General features: G+C 53.7%; 5 protein-coding genes across 12 annotated transcripts in view; 3 read left to right on the top strand and 2 right to left on the bottom strand.

Moving 5' to 3' along the window:
- Positions 1-2,529, top strand: part of PER1 (period circadian regulator 1) — a 29,319-nt gene extending 26,790 nt beyond the window's left edge. For all 8 annotated transcript variants that reach the window (XM_044417289.1, XM_044417286.1, XM_044417285.1 and 5 more), the window contains 4 exons: positions 99-279; positions 465-657; positions 816-966; positions 1,761-2,529. In XM_044417289.1, the coding sequence (XP_044273224.1) occupies positions 99-279; positions 465-657; positions 816-966; positions 1,761-2,006 (771 nt within the window). In that variant the 3' untranslated portion in view covers positions 2,007-2,529. The remainder of the gene's footprint in view (positions 1-98; positions 280-464; positions 658-815; positions 967-1,760) is intronic.
- A 6,437-nt stretch (positions 2,530-8,966) lies between these two features.
- On the top strand, positions 8,967-10,116 carry LOC123016706 (histone H1-like). Its single transcript, XM_044417291.1, has one exon. The coding sequence runs from the start codon at positions 9,009-9,011 to the stop codon at positions 9,690-9,692; it is 684 nt and encodes a 227-aa protein (XP_044273226.1). The 5' UTR covers positions 8,967-9,008; the 3' UTR covers positions 9,693-10,116.
- On the bottom strand, positions 10,101-11,584 carry LOC123016707 (histone H3). The gene has a single exon (XM_044417292.1). The coding sequence runs from the start codon at positions 10,637-10,639 to the stop codon at positions 10,229-10,231; it is 411 nt and encodes a 136-aa protein (XP_044273227.1). The 5' UTR covers positions 10,640-11,584; the 3' UTR covers positions 10,101-10,228.
- LOC123016708 (histone H2A-IV-like) lies at positions 11,174-12,092 on the bottom strand. The gene has a single exon (XM_044417293.1). The coding sequence runs from the start codon at positions 11,993-11,995 to the stop codon at positions 11,606-11,608; it is 390 nt and encodes a 129-aa protein (XP_044273228.1). The 5' UTR covers positions 11,996-12,092; the 3' UTR covers positions 11,174-11,605.
- A 1,185-nt stretch (positions 12,093-13,277) lies between these two features.
- On the top strand, positions 13,278-14,170 carry LOC123016709 (histone H4). Its single transcript, XM_044417295.1, has one exon. It carries the CDS (start codon positions 13,580-13,582, stop codon positions 13,889-13,891), a length of 312 nt encoding a protein of 103 aa, XP_044273230.1. The 5' UTR covers positions 13,278-13,579; the 3' UTR covers positions 13,892-14,170.
- Positions 14,171-15,435: the final 1,265 nt, after the last annotated feature.

The raw sequence follows: 15,435 nt of genomic DNA, 5'->3' as shown, positions 1-15,435 counted from the left end.
CAAGGAGAGAAACCTCCTTGCCAGGGGCCGTGGCAGGAAGGGCGGCTCTGACCCAGCCTCTTTCTGCCCGCTCCTCCCACCCGTCCATCTCCCTGCAGGCGGAAGCGCACGGCTCCTCCAACAACGACGCTCTGTCCAGCTCCAGTGACCTGCTGGACCTGCTGCTGCAGGAAGACTCGCGCTCTGGCACGGGGTCGGCTGCCTCCGGCAGTGGCTCGGCCGCCTCCGGCTTCCTGGGCTCCGGCTCTAATGGCGATAGCACCTCGGCCAGCGGCACCGGTGAGTCCGCCCCTGTGGTGGCGGGGTTGCCTCCCTCGCCCCGGCCGGCTCCTCGGTGGGCCAGGCTGCATCGGAGGGCAGGGGTGAGCGGGGCTGTGGGAGCTGGACTCCCGCACGCCCAGGGGTGCGGCTGGAGAGGGGCCGCGGGGGTCTGCCCGCTCGTAACCTCTGCCTCCCCCACCCAGCAAGCAGCAAGAGCAGCAACACCAGCAAATACTTCGGCAGCATCGACTCCTCGGAGAACGATCTGCGCGGCAAGAAGCGCTCGGAGGTGGAGGACAACGAGCACTTCATTAAGTACGTCCTTCAGGACCCCATCTGGCTGCTGATGGCCAACACGGACGACAAGGTCATGATGACCTACCAGCTCCCGGCCAGGTGAGGAGGCGGGCAGCGCCCGGCTCGCCCGTCCGCCGTCCTGCGCGGGGCGGGTGGGCCGCACTCCCCCTGAAGGGGCCTCGTTCCTGCGACTGGGGGCCTGCCTCCGCTTCCCCTTCCCCACGCTGCCCGACTCACTGCCCGCCCGTGCCCTGCAGGGACACAGAGGCGGTGCTGCGGGAGGACCGGGAAAAGCTGAAGCAGATGCAGAAGCGGCAGCCGCGCTTCACGGACGAGCAGAAGAAGGAGCTGGCCGAGGTGCACTCGTGGGTCCAGAAGGGGGCCCTGCCCAAAGCGATCAACATCACGGTGAGGAGGAGGAGGAGGAGGAGGACGAGGCCCCTGCCTGGGTGGGATGGCCGGCCGCCATGGGATCGTCGATTGCCGTGCGAGCTGGGAGGGCTCCCTGCGTGGCCCCCGCTGGCGTCCCAGCTGGTGGGGTGGGCATGGGGGCCTGCAGGCCCGGGCTCTGGGCTTGGCCAGGCCACCCCACAGAGGCTGGCCTGGGCTGGGCTCCCTGGGAGTGGCTCGGGTGGGGGCTGCCCGGGGTCTCCACTCACCGCCATCCGGCAGAGAGCTAGAGAGTCGTGTCTCCCCCCGCCCCCACCCTTCCCAAATCCTGACTGGACTTTGAGAGGGGCACCGATGGGTGCTGGGCCTCTGCTGCCTGCCCCACACCCCCCCAGATTTCCAAGCAGGTGTGTGGGGCAGGGAGGGATGGCTCCCGCCCGCTTCCCTCCTGGGGAGAAGGGGGCACGGGCTGGGGTGCCTGCCTGCGGTGTGGAGAGGCTCTTCCCTGCTGCCACCGCAGTGCTGGAGGGGGAGCGGGGTTGTTCCCGGGGTCCCGCTCTCCTCCCATGTGTGCAGGAGCAGGGGGAACAGGCCACAGTGGGGCTTTGGCCGGACTGCGGCTTCGTGTGTGCATCTGCCTTCCGGGCACACGTTGGCTAAGAAACCCCTAGGACCAGCCGCGGGCCACGGGGCAGCTTGGAAACCAGCCCTTGGGAAGGTTGCCGGGCCGGGCGCCGCACAGGGGCAGTGGTGAGCCAGTGGGCCTGGACACGGCGTTGAGCTCGCCCCCTTTTTCCTCTCATTTGCCTCAGGCGTGTGTGGACTGCGGAAGCAACCCCACCTCAAAAGTCTCCCCTCTGTACGACGTCGAGATCCAGGACATGGACCTGAACGGCATGCTGGAGCCGATGGAGGAGGGCGGTGGGGCGCAGCTCTGCCTGTCGTCCCTGCCCCCAGAAGTGGCCATGGAGGAGGAGGAGGCTGGAGCAGAGCCGGGGGAGCCGGCCGCGCGGGCACAGGCCGCAGCGGGGGTCGCGCCCGCAGCTCCCAGGCACTGAGCCACACGGCCTGGCTTCCCGAGCGGGCTGGCTTCTTTTTGCCCTGAGCGGGGCTGCGGCCGAGCAGTGGGGCCGGTGGCAGGACTTCTTGCAGCCCGGGCGGGCAGGCGCCGCCGCCGCCGCCACAGCGCCGCCTCCCCCAGCCGTGGAAGGACTGCGGAGGGGCGGGCCACACTGGGGGTGTTCGAGGGCCGGTTGGCTTCGCGGCCCCAGGAGGGAGCCCGATGGACTGAGCTGGAGGCCAGCGGGGCTCGCAAGTCCCGTGGCCGTGACATGGCGTGGCCCTCCTGGCCGATTTCCGCCTCCTCAGCTGGACCAGCTGCCCCAAACCTTACTTGCCTTACTGAGGATTTGGACCCAGGAAGCCCGAGACACTGGGGCAAGGGGACCGGAGTTTTTATGTATTTATTTTTCCAGAAAAGTTCTTTGTTGCTTTTTTTACGGATCTGCAGCTGTGCCCATCGAAGGGGCCTGTTCGCAGTACTGATGATGTTAATAAAAAAGAGACCGAGGCTGGCCTACAGACGGTGATGGTGATGCATGCGGTCCTTGCCCCCCGGCCCCCACCTCTCTCGGGCACCGCTCCTGCCCGGAGGGCTCACCAGAGACGGAGCTCTGCTCTGGCCATGCTGAGCGTCCTGCAGTGGCTGCCCAGGCCGGCCCTCGGCCTTGACCAGCTTTGCAGGCGGCGAAACAGCAACAGCAGGAGTCGAGCAGGGAGCCCCAGACTCCTCCTCCTGCCCTGAGCGGCTGCTGCCTCTCTGCGGAAGCCGCTGCTGCAGACCTTGTACTCCAGTCGCTGACACCTTGCAACCTTGCTAGGCCCAGGCCCAGGCCCAGGCCCAGAGAATGAAATCCTGGCAAACAGAGAGACGCAGAGACCCCCCGTTCTAAAAAAGTATTCTGATGAGAAGACCCAAATCGCGAAGCGCTGCCGCCACCTCATGACGGCAGAAAGGAGCCAGCAGGCCCAGGACCCTGTCGGGAGGGCCTGACGTCACCATTCCTTCCTTACGCCTTCAGCCATGTACCAAGCCTTGAGCCATGTAGATACCCCCCTTTTAAGGATAACGTTAAAAAGGAAGGTCTGTTGAGCCAGCTGCTATTCCTATCTTGGGCTCGCTCGGGGTGCAGATTCCGGCTTTTGTCTCTGATCCTTGAGTTGTGAAGAACCAACCCCTCTCTTTGGGTTTCGAGAACCTGGCTCTTGTGATCCGCCACACTCCTGATACGCTAGCGTTTTGTTCTCTGTTCCTAGTGCTTCATCCATCCTTTGACATGTTCCTTTGACATCCATAGTTACATCAATAGTCTTGATGATACTTGCCCATTTCCAGCGGAGCAAAGAGAGAAGGGACACTGTTGCTGGAAACAAAGTCCTCCAGCCATGTTGGAAGGCAAAGTTTGGGATTTTGTGCAGGGGTGGAGGGGCCCCCCCCCCGCATGTTCTTGTAGTGTCTGCCACCTCTACTGGACAATACCAGAAATAGTTGGGAAATCTTAACATTTTAGCAGATTTCAAACTGATGATAGAGCTGCTTCCCAACTTCACCTCCCTCCCAGCCAAAACGGCTTTTATGCTGCAGTCCAGCCTTCCCTGGTTTGGCCTGGTTACTTCTCAGGCGTGTTAGACTACAACACGCATCATCCCCAGTCAGGACAGAACTCTTGGGGAAGGCTTTTGGTCGATTGCACTGTGGGCTATTTAAGGCTGGTACCAGTGACTTTCCCAGCAATGGTTCTTTCAAAAGTTTTGAAAGGCATTTTGCCCGTGCTTCACTCTGCCTACCATTTTCCTGTGCAGGCTGAAGTCAACCCAAAGTAAAATTTTTCAGTTTGCTCAGAGCCATGCAATCCGATCGCTCCAACCCCCTGAAAAGATGAATAATTTCTCTTTCCTCCCCAGTGTGTGGAAACCTAGTTTGAGAATGATTTGTTGGAATGCACACGTGGACATCCTTCATAGTAGCTTTTCTGTGTCTTTTCCTCTCACTGCTAAATTGCCCTCTGCCTCAGAGCATCCAAAAGTGGGTTGTGCTTATTTTTGTGATGGCTGAAAGAGTCTAGCAAGTAGGTAGTTTGTGTGAACCATTTTCCTCATTTCTACAATAAGCAGTAAATCCCCGCCCAAGGATTGTACTGCCAAAGCCAATAGGAAAACACACACACCGTTGGCATATCTCGGCGAGTGATGCCAGGAAGCATTCCTGGCACAAGGTGACCACTTAGGGTGCCCTTTTGACCTTCCAAAGAAGGACTGCTGCTCCTGGAATCGCCTCAAATAGAAATGCAGGCAAAGGTACATGGATCATAATTCGTTTTAATCACATTGTGTGTCAAGGATTGTACTCCTGCGAGGAAAACACATTTACTCCAACTGGTCTGATACTTTGCAAAGCATATTTTCCATTTCTGCCTCTTCCTCTGAAACGCATTTCTGGTGACATACCTTCAGAATCCCTTGCTAAAATTGGGAGTTCTCCCAACACCGAGACGGCCTCCAATGGGAAATGAGGCACTTTGCTTTACCGAAAAGGGTAACTCCATAGCTTGGTTGATCCAGAAAAGCGAACCTTTCCGCTCTGTTTCTTTATTTGGTGTTCCTCAAAGTGATCTCCTTTTTTTGGCGGTGGGGGGCAGACTTAGATGTACTTTGACGCACCTTCCTTGGAGCAAACTGATGGAGAAGGACTGAATTTAAAAGATGAGTACTTTCTGGGTTTGGAATCTCATCTTTTCCTGCCTCTGGAACTATGGGAAACTTCCCTAGTGGGGTTTTTGTTTACCACTGTTTGTAAAAATGCTGCTTCTACCCCCACTTTTTATCAAATGAAGGCATCTTCTGACCCCCTGGAGAAAGTACCCAAGTCCTAGGGCAGTGGTATTTTGCACAGAGCTGTTACCCTGGAAATTCCACTTTGCCACCCTTCCTGTTGACCTCAATCATTCTCAAAGAACACCTGCTTCTGCAGCATCTTGTGCTGCCAGCAGGGCGAGAAGGCCAAAAGTGAAGTGTTTACTACATTTGCTTTTTTCTTTGTCAATAAAGGTTTTATTTTTGTACAAAACTAGAGTTCCCTCTCCCCCTTGCTGTTGTGATGAGTGTGCACATGTGCAGGGGACTTCCCTGTGCCGTCCTCAGTTGTGCAATTTCTGTGAAAACCGTTCCCAAATAAAGACACACTTGTCTTTTTCGTGCTCTGTGTGCAGGGCATATTTTGGAGAAGGGGAAACGTGTGAAAGAGAATTTGGTACCGGGTCAGATAATATCCTTGTGCTCTTTCCGTGAGGTGTTCCTCCTTTGCCCCCAGGGAAGTATCCACCCCCCCCCCACCCCGCCGCTTTGTTACCGGTATGAATATTGCTTGCAACACATTTTAGGTCTCATGCCTGTCCCTTATTGCTTGAATTTGTCCACAAATGATGAGGGCTCCCGGAGAGAGTTCTGTGTGAATATCATTTCAGTTCTCTACTTTCCAATATCCAAAGCTCTCTGGCCACTTCACAGTAAATCCATAGAACACCAATAAAATCATACAGAGCATACAGTTTCGATATACAAAATGTAAAATGCTGAAGTTTAAACTACTAAAACCATTGCAAGTATTTAAATGGCATGTCCCATCCTATGCTATCAAATCCCTGGGTGCCGAAAAGATTCCTGCACTGGGATTGGGCAGGGCTTTGGGAGGAGGTCGTCCCAGAATTCCTGGAGAGGGAGGCCATCTTCCTGGTTGCCTTCCTTGGAGGTGTCTGTCGGCAAAACTCCTGGATGTGGGCAGTAGCGTATGGGTGACGCAGAGCAGGAGAGGTGCTTTGACAGGCGTCCGAGTCCCACGTCATTGAGGGCTGTATGGGTTAAAGCTGGGGGAGCTGCCATATTTCCCCAGCAAAATGGATTCGCCCCAGACTGGTAAGAAACATTGCTTGGCTGTGTCAGAAGTCGGTACCTGTCATTCTCTGCCCGCATCATTCTTCCGCTCAAACGAGAATGCCTGGGGGAAACCAGGGTCAATTTCTGTGAGAAAAGGGCTGCAAGCTCAGCTCTGACTCCAAAACTAATTCGGGGCTGGATATGTGCTCAGAATCATCCCAATCCAATGTCCAATGTTCCATGGAGGCACTGGGAGGGCAGGATACCACGGACCCCAAAACTGTTTTGCTCACTGTGTTATCCCAGCCTCCTTTTGTGGGGCAAAGATACAGCAGAACCCCCACCCCACCCCTTTAATCCTCACAACACCCCATGAAGTGAGGTTTAGCGCATCCTTTCACAACTTGGTGCCATCCAGGTTTGTGGTAGTACAGCTCCCATCCTCCCCAGGAAGGCTGGCAGCTGCACTCAAACACATCTGAAGGAGGACCTCGGGCTGTGGAAAGATGGATTGCAGGGTCCTGCGTCCAGGGAGCCTCGTGGCGGGGCGGGGGCTGAACCTGGGACTTTCTGGCCAAGCCAGCACTTCGCCACACTATCAAAAGACAGCACATTGCCCGTCTCAACCGGGTGGCAACGTCAGACCCCCCAGATTGGCCATACTTCCCCTAGACCAAGAACCTCTGAGGGGGTCCCCATCTGCCACCCCTTGCCTGCTCTGACTACCCCAAACACCCCCAAGGTGTTCCAGCACACTCTTTGCACTTGGATGCACAGCTTCTCAGTGAAACCGCACGTATTTCCTACTGCAGGTAGAAACACCTTTGCTTAGTTTCTTCTAAGAAATCCCGCTAGAGATGTGAAACCTGTGTGGGATCAGGCCAAAAGCCAGGATGCTGTTTCCCCAGGAGCTGGACAGATGCTCCTGGCCACACCCTGCCACCCATGTTCCCCAGCAAGTGGTGTGCAGAGACACACTGTTTCCAATGCTGCAGGCAGCAGATACCTTTCAGGACAAGTAGCCAGGAATATATCTAGACCGCTTTTCAGACTGCACACAGAAGTGGCTTGTGGTGCTGAATTTCGTGGTCTGGAATGCACTGCATTTTTCTTTGGCTTCAACGGAGGATTTCAGGGTCTAAGATTACAAGAAAGGGGGAAAAACACCCCCCGATTTCTACACCTTTCTGCAGTAGGTGTCCGTTCATACCCTGTACTCAGACACGCAGTGTTTTTCTAAGCTGAACAGGCCCCCAGATTGTAACCTGGGGGGCTCACAACACCCCCTTGCTAGAACTGGTCATCCCCTGTTGCTTTTCCCCGCTTCAAGGATCTTTTTGAGGTGCAGTACTGAGAACTATTCACGGTGTGATTGCACCCCAGATCTGTGTATGGGAACGAAGTCAACACATTTTATTCTCTCTCCTGTCCTAATGGCGATTTCACACATCTTTCCTGCCACCTACTAGCGTCGATCAGTGGATAACAGTCCTGTCTCCAAGCATGTGTGAATTCAGTCAGGGCTTGGCAAGACGGGATCCAAACTGGCTGGCCTTCCGGGTACACCAGAGGACCTCTGTGGCAGCAGAGGCAAGCGGTTCAGGGTCAAGTCTGGAACCCTGAAGCTCTTCCACTCACCATCAGCAAATGGCCATATAAGCGGTATACCTGGCAACCACCTGGACCCTTCATGCTTCATCCAAAGGTGCATTGCGGCCTTGTTCTGAACACTGGCCTGGTCACATCTTTCCGTCCTTTGTATGCAGCGGTGAATGGAATTAATAACCCTCAGCATTCTGCAAGGAATAGCCCTGTTCTGCTGCCACAGCAAGCATGGAAACAAATCCCGTGATACTTCGACATCCAAGACTGCAGCCCCCTCCCTCCCAGCTCTTTTTTGGACATGTCCCATTGAACTGAAAGGGACTCACAGCTGAGCAGGAAAGCGTAATCTTGCCCAAGTCCATCTGCAGGAAAGCAAGTCCTACCTGAGTGAGCACTGCTCTGATTTTGGATCCCTGTCACTTTTACTCTTTTCATGAGCTCACTCTCCTCCCTATTTTTGTTCCCTCTTTCTGCAGAATCACTCTGTCAGTTTTTAGGTGCAAAAATATTCTAAAGCCTGCATTATTTGCCAAAATACAGGTGGGCCTCAACAGCAACTCATTTCTGCTGGTTTGCAGTAGTTAAGCAGCTAACAGAGAAACAGTACTCTTTCTTCAACCATCTTTTAGCCCAGAGATGTGGTAGAGTGAGTTGGAGCTTATGTTGAAGTTTCATCTAGATTTAGTTCCCCTAATTTTAAAGACAAATGAATATATTCATCTGAATATATATACAATCAGTTAACAACCCTACAAGTATTTACCCTATTGGATAAGGAGCACAGCAAAGGGACAAAAGCAGGCCCTTCCTTAAAGGGCTATTAGATAAGCTTAAAGGTGCCAGATTTCTAACATCTGTATGAGATTTTTCCCATCTGCCCCTACAGGGCCACTTAAAATAATCAAGAATCCCCAACATCACCCAGTCAAGCATTTTGTGGGGGCAACACAGCAGTACTGACTTAGATCAACTTAGTCTGAAGCTCGTTGGCAGATGTGTTACTTGACTCGGTGAAAGCGGCGATTGCCCTGGAATGGTCAGCCGAAAACTCGCGCCTTCTGCGCCGCCGAGGGACTGACCCTCCCGGGTCTCTTACCGCAGGCTTTCCACAACCACCTACTGAAAGTAGCCCTGGCTATTTTCGGGGAAAAGCAAAAGTTGACGACTGGGCAGGCTGCAGGAGCGAGCAGAGGCGGCGTTCCGCGCCCTTTGGCGGGCCCGCCCGGCTTCCCCGGAGCGTGCAGACGCGGCCCCCAAGAGTCCACAGGCTCCCCCTCGACCCCGCCTGGAACGGGAGCGATCCGCGGGCGCGATCGCGATTAATCGGCTGTTTGGGGCTGGTAAGAAACACAAAGTCGCCCGGACCGGGAGCCGGTCTGGCGCCACGGAGCCCTGCGCGGAACGCACCAATCAGAGCGCAGCTCCTCCCCTATAAATACCAGGCGGCGCCTCCTGCGCGCCTGTTCGGCGGATGCTGCACGAACTTGAGGCGGAGGGAGCGTGGCTTGGCTCAACAAGGCGCAATGACCGAGGAGGTTCCAGCCGCACCTGTCGCTGCTCTGCCGGCCGCCAAGGCTCCGGCCAAGAAGGGTAAGAAGGCGGCGGCGGCGGGCGCGCCGAAGCCCCGCAAGGCCTCGGGGCCCAGCGTGACGGAGCTGCTGACCCAGGCGGTGTCGGCCTCCAAGGAGCGCGGCGGCGTGTCGCTGGCCGCGCTGAAGAAGTCGCTGGCGGCCGCCGGCTACGACGTGGAGAAGAACAACAGCCGCATCAAGCTGGGGCTCAAGAGCCTGGTGACCAAGGGCACGCTGCTGCAGACCAAGGGCACGGGCGCCTCGGGCTCCTTCAAGCTCAACAAGAAGCAGGCCGAGGGCCGCGGCCGGGACAGGGCGGCCGCGGCCGGGAAGAAGCCGCAGCCCGCCGCCGCCAAGGCCAGGAAGCCCGCCGCCAAGAAGCCGGCCAGCGCCGCTAAGAAAGTGAAGAAGGCGGTCGGGGCCGCAGCGGCCAAGAAGAGCGTCAAGAAGGTGGCCAAGAAGCCCGCAGCCTCGGCGGCGGGCGGGGCCAAAAAGGCGGCGAAGAGCCCGAAGAAGCCGAAAGCGGCGGCCAGGAAGGCGGCGAAAAGCCCGGCCAAGGCGAAGCCCAAGGCGAAGCCCAAGACGCCCAAAGCGAAGGTAGCCAAAGCCAAGAAGGCGGCGCCCAAGAAGAAGTAGGAGAAAGGCTGCTCTTAGCTGGGACGCGTTCCTTTAAACCCCAACGGCTCTTTTAAGAGCCACCCACAAGCTTCGGAGAAGCGCTGAGTGTCACCATTGGGGATGTTTAAAAGGGTGCCGGCGATGAGTGCCTCGCACTCGGCCCCATTCAGATCTCGGGGAAGCTTCCGGTTGCGTTCCCTGTTACGTGCCGTCGTTTCCGCCTTAATGTCGTACGCCCTTTAGTGAATGCCTTGTATGTTGATTACTCGAGCTTGATGTGCGTTTCGCACAGAGCATGTTTTAATAGCTCACAGGTAAGTGTCATGTTAATTTCAATGATCGCGCTCCAGATGACGACGGGTTTCCGAGGACTGGGTAGGAGCAAATACACCACCAAGTAACTCGAAACATTTAAAAAATTAAAATTACAAGTGATATATTACGTTGCAGTCTTTGATTTTTTTGGAGTTATCAGCACTCTTTGTGGAGAAGTTGTGGCTCTTAAAAGAGCCTTTGGGTTGTTTTCGGTAGGAGCCCCTACTGCGGTATCGACTTCACGCCCTCTCCCCGCGGATGCGGCGGGCCAGCTGGATGTCCTTGGGCATGATGGTGACGCGCTTGGCGTGGATGGCGCACAGGTTGGTGTCCTCGAAGAGCCCCACCAGGTAGGCCTCGCTCGCCTCCTGCAGCGCCATCACGGCCGAGCTCTGGAAGCGCAGGTCGGTCTTGAAGTCCTGCGCGATCTCGCGCACCAGGCGCTGGAAGGGCAGCTTGCGGATCAGCAGCTCCGTCGACTTCTGGTAGCGCCGGATCTCGCGCAGCGCCACCGTGCCGGGCCGGTAGCGGTGCGGCTTCTTCACGCCGCCCGTGGCCGGCGCGCTCTTGCGGGCCGCCTTGGTCGCCAGCTGCTTGCGCGGCGCCTTCCCGCCGGTCGACTTGCGCGCCGTCTGCTTGGTACGAGCCATTTTACTACTTGGAGGAAATCGCCACAAATAACTGCAAGAAACGGCTGGCTCAGTATTTATAGACCGTCCTCACAGTCCTGATTGGCTGAATGCTGTGAGGTGAACGTTAGAAAGTTTGAATTTCCTGGGCTGGACAACAATTGGCTAGATGCAGTGTGGGGCGGGGCACCATCTCAGTTGTTTCAAACGGCTCTCACTGGACAGCTGAAAAGACGTTTTATTTGATTGGACGAAAATGAAACCTCACACACTGCAATGTAGGAGCATTTTCAGTTTTCTTTCAGGTCGGGAAATTGTCTCTCTGCTTGGAAAGGATTGGGACATCCTGAGTTGAGTAGCTGAATTCGTTAAAAATGTCCATTCGTGGGAAGGGTGGCAAAGATTTGGACAAGGGTGGCTTCCTACGGCTTCGGTGGCTAAGCTTTAGCACCAGTGACAACCAGAAAAATCCACTTAAGGTCTAATATTTTCATAAAGTCTCTTTGTCACGGTAAAATAAACCTTACTGTGTTTGAAGGAACAGAAACATTCATGCATCTTTTATAGCTTTATAGCTTACTCCGGGACATATTAACAAACAGCCGTGTGTGAAGCTAGTCAGAAGCGAGAGAATAACCTGCAACGGCAGGAAACTTAATCCGTCTTGAAAGTGCGAGTTAGAAATGCTACCTTTATATTCACGATACTAGGGACCTCAGTTTTATGACACACAAGCGTTAGGTTTGTGTTGTTTACGGGGGTAGCTAGCTGATCTCCACTGTAAAATCGTAGAAAACACCCGCCAAGATGCAGTTGAGTAAGCTACACTGAAGGAAAGCCTGGGATCATTTTCGTATGAACCGTAAAAGCCACGGCGAGTTCTTTGCGAGAGGGAGAATGTAACGCAGCGGGAGCAGCTCTCTCGTGAGCGCGTGGGCGGCTCTGAAAAGAGCCTTTGGGTCGCGCGCGCCGCGGGGCGCGGCCGCCTCACTTGGCCTTGACCTTGTGGCTCTCGGTCTTCTTGGGCAGCAGGACGGCCTGGATGTTGGGCAGCACGCCGCCCTGCGCGATGGTGACCTTGCCCAGCAGCTTGTTGAGCTCCTCGTCGTTGCGCACGGCCAGCTGCAGGTGGCGCGGGATGATGCGCGTCTTCTTGTTGTCGCGCGCCGCGTTGCCGGCCAGCTCCAGGATCTCGGCCGTCAGGTACTCGAGCACGGCGGCCAGGTAGACGGGCGCGCCGGCGCCCACGCGCTCCGCGTAGTTGCCCTTGCGCAGCAGGCGGTGCACGCGGCCCACGGGGAACTGCAGGCCCGCCCGCGACGAGCGCGTCTTGGCCTTGGCCCGCGCCTTGCCGCCCTGCTTGCCCCGGCCAGACATCGCGCAAACAGCTACAACCCGAGGCTACGAAGAACGAGGAAAGTGAGCCGCCGACGCCCGGCGTCGCTCCTTTTATTTACTCCCGAGGATTCTAACTGGTACTTCTGATTGGCGGCTGGAAAGGCTTTATTCTTGTTATCCAATAAAACTGGAGCTTCTTCCAGCCAATCAGAAAGTGAAATTTCAATTGACCAACGGCCCGGTGCAGCTTTGCATCATCCAATGGAAATGTACCATTTGGAGGTTTCATTTCTGCATGTGCTGCTATCTGAAAGAAGGTAGTGATACTTTTCTGTTCCGGCTTAGAAAGATACTGAGATTGTTGGGGTAATTCATTTATGGGAATTCTAACTAGAACGAAAAATGCAGTAGATTCCTTTCGGATGGGAGGGAATACATTTCTGATTTTTCTTGTGGACTTTATATTCAATTAATATAATTCCCCGGAGAAGTTCACCTGGTACTGAGTTTATATTCTTTTCTGCCCCAGGTCAAAATCTTTTTATTCACTTGTTATTTTAAAAACTAATATTTTAATGTCCAACAGTCGTTTTTTATTTAACTTATATTTTCTGGTTGATTGTTATTATATTGAGATGGTTGTTTTATTGTGTTTTGTTTTAATGATTGTAAGCGGTCCTGAGATGCCAGGCGTAAGGGACGGCATATAAAAGTTTTAAATAATAAAATTACAGCATGATTTAAAAAATAAATCTAAAATTAGAAAACTAGTATAAAAGGAAGCAAAACATTATTTCCATACAAAAAGTTAATTGGGAAAAAGGCACTTATACCTTTAGTTCTGCTTTTCAGGTCAGGGCTTTATCTCAAGTCTTGGATTTCTTTATTGCTTTCTATGGCTACCTTGTACTTTTACTTCCTAAGAAAAAGATGTAACAACCCTTTAATACAGAACAGTAACTTTTAACAATCATATCAGTCCAATATTAATGTTGCATGTTGATGAACAACCCTGCAGTGAAATTCTTAAAACCTTAAGTAAAATTCTTAAATTAGTTGGAAGTACTAACAAAATATTTCATGACAATCCTATGATGCAGTCAAATCCAAGGTTTATCCTTCACTCAGGAGCATCTACTAATTTTCAGAGAATTAGCCATATGAGTCCATTGCAGCAAAAACAGCAAACAAATTTGTGTCACCCTAAAGACCAAAAAAATTCTGTTACAAAATTTCGAGAGCATCGGTTCACAAACTCATAGTCCACGACAAGAAACAGCCTCGTGAAACGTCTCCTAAGCAGCCTCCCTTGTTTGGCTAGTCACCGGTTATATACTCCTTTTTACCCTGAGTTTTTCAAAACTCTCATTTTATAGTGTTTTCAAAATAATTGGCGGGGACTAGTATTCGGTTCTGATTCGATAGTTTAAAACGCACGAATGCTGATTGGTAGGGAGCTCGACCTATGACGTTACAGAGGGCGGTACTCAAGTTAAAAAAAAAGAATTTTGCCTCCCAGTTTTCTCTGTGGTCGGGGATGACTGTATAAAAAGGGCTGTCGGACGCTGCTACTTGCTCATTTGATCTGCGTGCTTCTAGCTGTTCACTTGTCGCTGTGGAGCCATGTCTGGTCGCGGGAAAGGCGGGAAGGGCCTGGGCAAAGGAGGCGCCAAGAGGCACCGCAAGGTGCTGCGCGACAACATCCAGGGCATCACCAAGCCCGCCATCCGCCGCCTGGCGCGCCGCGGCGGCGTGAAGCGCATCTCAGGGCTGATCTACGAGGAGACGCGCGGCGTGCTCAAGGTCTTCCTGGAGAACGTGATCCGCGACGCCGTGACCTACACCGAGCACGCCAAGCGCAAGACCGTCACCGCCATGGACGTGGTGTACGCGCTCAAGCGCCAGGGCCGCACTCTCTACGGCTTCGGCGGTTAATTTTCAGACCCCCCGGTAGCAGAACGACTCAAAAGGCCCTTTTAAGGGCCGCACACTTTTGCCTGGAAAAAGCTGTCTTTTCACTTGTGGATGATGAGCGTATCGGCGCAGTGCCAGCCGGCCAGCGCGAGAACTGCTTCGGCGTGTAAACGGTTTGGATATTAGGTGGGTTGGGATTATTTATGATAAGGGGATCGACACATTTAAATCTAAAATGAAGGATTGCTTTGTCTTTGGGATCCGGAGACAGCAAATGCATAAAGATACTGGCTAAGTTCATACACGCTTTCGAAGTCCTAGTAAATAGACAATAGGAGTGTAGGAAGTTGCTGTGATTCGCCTCCTAGCCTGCTTTGGGTTCACTAACACTCGGAGTGCTCCAAGGCCAGCTCTGGGTGTGCACTGCTGTATTTCAACTTAATCCTTAAGATCTTTTTAGTAGCACAAGCCTCTACACCAGTGCTAAATGCTTTTCCTTCAAGTGTTATTTTAGGAGTTAGGTTTGAGAACCAGGGAAGGCAACTTCCATTGCAACGACAGCGATACTACGCCTCACTTAACCCCATTGCATTTTTAGCCTCTAGTTGTGACACACTATAGGGAGAAATCCAGCAACGAGCAGCACTCGCTGGAGAATGCTGGCTTTGTAGGGCTTTTCTGTGTAAAATGATCGGTGGTTCTTAATGACATTTTCAAGCTGCTTAAGTCAAGGTGCACTCACTCCTCGGGTGCAGTTGTGCTCTCCAGACCTAACCCAAGTCGCGATCTTTCAAAAATTCTAATCTGAGCGAGCTAGAGTTAGAGCTAGAGCTAGGCGACCAAAGCGGATGGTCACGTATCCGCTACAGGCACCTTTGAAGAGTAGCCAGCCCGTTTAGCGGCTCCGAAGACAGCCAGCCTTCCGGAAAGGCATTCAGCTTGCGGCTTGGAGGTGTGCTTGGGGGCGGCGGTCGAGAGCAGGTAAAAAACTATGCAGGAGGTGGGAATCGCCTTAACAATGGACATTCGTCCCAGTGACGGATAATGGAGAACTTTCTGGAACTGCTTACAGTAGTTTCAGTCGGAAACAAAGCAGCTCTTTTGCTGTTTTCCCGCTTCTGTACTACAAAGAGCGAGGACAGATCGTTCTGAGGCCGGGAATATCTACTTGCCGTTCATTATTTCTTTGCCTTGGGGACAAAAATACTCAACACTCCAATCAGGAACTTGGCTCTGGAGCCACTTCCTTCACTGCTCTAAGATCAGCATTTTCGCTATCTGTGGAAATTGGGTTGTTCTGTTTTATTATCTGTTGTAGAGCACAGAGAAAGCTTCGGCTTTTGGGCAGTATAGAAAAATCATTACTAATATTCTTAATTCAACGGTCCAGGAACCTACGTTTTATATCACAGTCGCATTTAAAAACACTGTGCCCCCATGGCATAAGGCTTCTGCGTGGGGAAAGAGGCATCACCGTCGTCATCACACCTGCTCCACCGTCCATTTCCCTGACTCACCTCTAACGCCTATGCGAATCCTGCTGCTGGGCAGGGACTGGATTTCCC

Source organism: Varanus komodoensis, unplaced genomic scaffold (assembly GCF_004798865.1).
Source record: "Varanus komodoensis strain SLA01 unplaced genomic scaffold, ASM479886v1 scaffold87, whole genome shotgun sequence".
NCBI classification, from domain to species: domain Eukaryota; kingdom Metazoa; phylum Chordata; class Lepidosauria; order Squamata; family Varanidae; genus Varanus; species Varanus komodoensis.
This window is presented reverse-complemented; position numbering and strand designations above follow the sequence as displayed.